Source organism: Aplysia californica, unplaced genomic scaffold (genome assembly GCF_000002075.1).
Source record: "Aplysia californica isolate F4 #8 unplaced genomic scaffold, AplCal3.0 scaffold01061, whole genome shotgun sequence".
Classification (NCBI taxonomy): Eukaryota; Metazoa; Mollusca; class Gastropoda; order Aplysiida; family Aplysiidae; genus Aplysia; species Aplysia californica.
In genome coordinates, this window is record NW_004798331.1 from 74,957 (window position 1) to 76,524 (window position 1,568).

Consider the following 1,568-nt stretch of genomic DNA (forward strand, 5'->3'; position numbering starts at 1 on the left):
CCCATTTCTTCCCAAAAACATTATTCACATAAACTTTCAAAAACAGAATAAATTGATAGGGAGTTTAAGAAATTGAGCAAAAAAAAATTTTCCTTAAAATTGAGCATGGCAGTGAACACCAATCTGAACTCTAGTATAGTGACAAAATAAATGTAAGCACTTTTAGGAAAATTTATAGATTTGTGCTTAATTTAAGAAAATTATTTTTGTGTTGACTTGCCGAGTTTCTCAATACTTTAACAAATAAACAAACCAAAACGGGACCAAATGTTATCAAACTGTCTGGGTTTTTTTCTTCCAGATGACTCAGAGGCTGGACTTGTATGCTGAGGAGATGCGTGAAGCCATCAGATCAGACTGGAAGCCAGACCTGGTCACAGATTCCTCATCAAGGAATAGGTTTTTGTAGATGTCCATCATTAAATGATGAGGATGGATTCGTCTCCACATTCCCCTTAATACTGTGTCAAAATGAAGGAAGTAATTAATACAAATTACTTATCTAGTATTTTTTGTAGTCATATTGTTTCACTTATATACAATTAATTATTATCTGTACCAAGTACTTTAAGTATTTTTAATGCTGTGTGCATATTTACGCAATTTTTTTGTCTTTTCAAAGACGATGTGCCTATTCGCAAATGGTTCGATAACTTAGAATTAAGTACTTTAAGAAACTAGAGCTTTTCATAAATGATTATTTGATTAGTTATCCGTAATGTTCTCAGACATTGTACCTAATCCTATTCAAATTTTTCTGATCAGCAATGATAAATTGTTAAAAAATCTAAGCTTTAGATAAAGGGTAATTTGATTCATTTGATGCTCTGAAAAATCAAAGTCATATACTCTTATTAAGGAAATGCATAAATTATATACCAATTTGAAAAATGTTATCTGTATGAAGCCTCGATTTGTGAAATTAAGGTCCAACTGACTATCCGTTAAACAGCAATTTTGAATGTGTTTTGTGGAATGATTTAAAAGTAACCCAAAAATAACAGCTCAAAGAGTTTTAAGCTGAGCTTTGAAAAGTTATATATTGTGTTTTTTACAATTAATTTTGAATGTAAATTCTTTTTTTTTTTTTGGTTTCCTCGAATGAAATCAAAATATAGAGTTCTATACACCCCTATACTGTTTCAACAGCCTTGCTTTAAGTTTTTGAGATGAAAAATCAGTTCTCTGTTGTTTTATGTATATTTTTTCGATGTAAAAGTTCACTGGTTATGAATAAAAGTAAATAGTGACTCACCCACCCACCCCCCTTCTATTTTTACAAAAAAATTAAAAACCTCTTTGAAACATCTGTCATCCTTATCTCTCCTCCTTGTATGTTACTCTCTAGTAACACCTCTATTCTTATGGCACTTGTGTGGCCTATTTGTGTTGCTAAAGCCATGAAACTTTTACTACCACGAACTAATCTGTTTCAGTTGAACAGTAGCCTAAATGTGAGGCAGTGTGGTGGAATCAGGCTCTCGTCAAAATAATCAAAGTGAAGAAACTTGCATTTTTCCGCAGGTTTGCGAATTTTTATCCAATTTTTGTTTTTTGGCTCAACATCT

The 1,568-nt window shown here is 31.7% G+C and overlaps 1 protein-coding gene across 1 annotated transcript in view; it reads left to right on the plus strand.

Annotated features, from left to right (window-relative positions):
* The window catches only part of LOC101860296 (beta-ureidopropionase), a gene marked incomplete in the record, with an annotated part of 28,753 nt that extends 27,679 nt beyond the window's left edge, over window positions 1–1,074 (plus strand). The window contains 1 exon segment of the mRNA XM_013089842.2: window positions 302–1,074. Coding sequence (XP_012945296.1) covers window positions 302–409 — 108 coding nt within the window.
* Window positions 1,075–1,568: the final 494 nt, after the last annotated feature.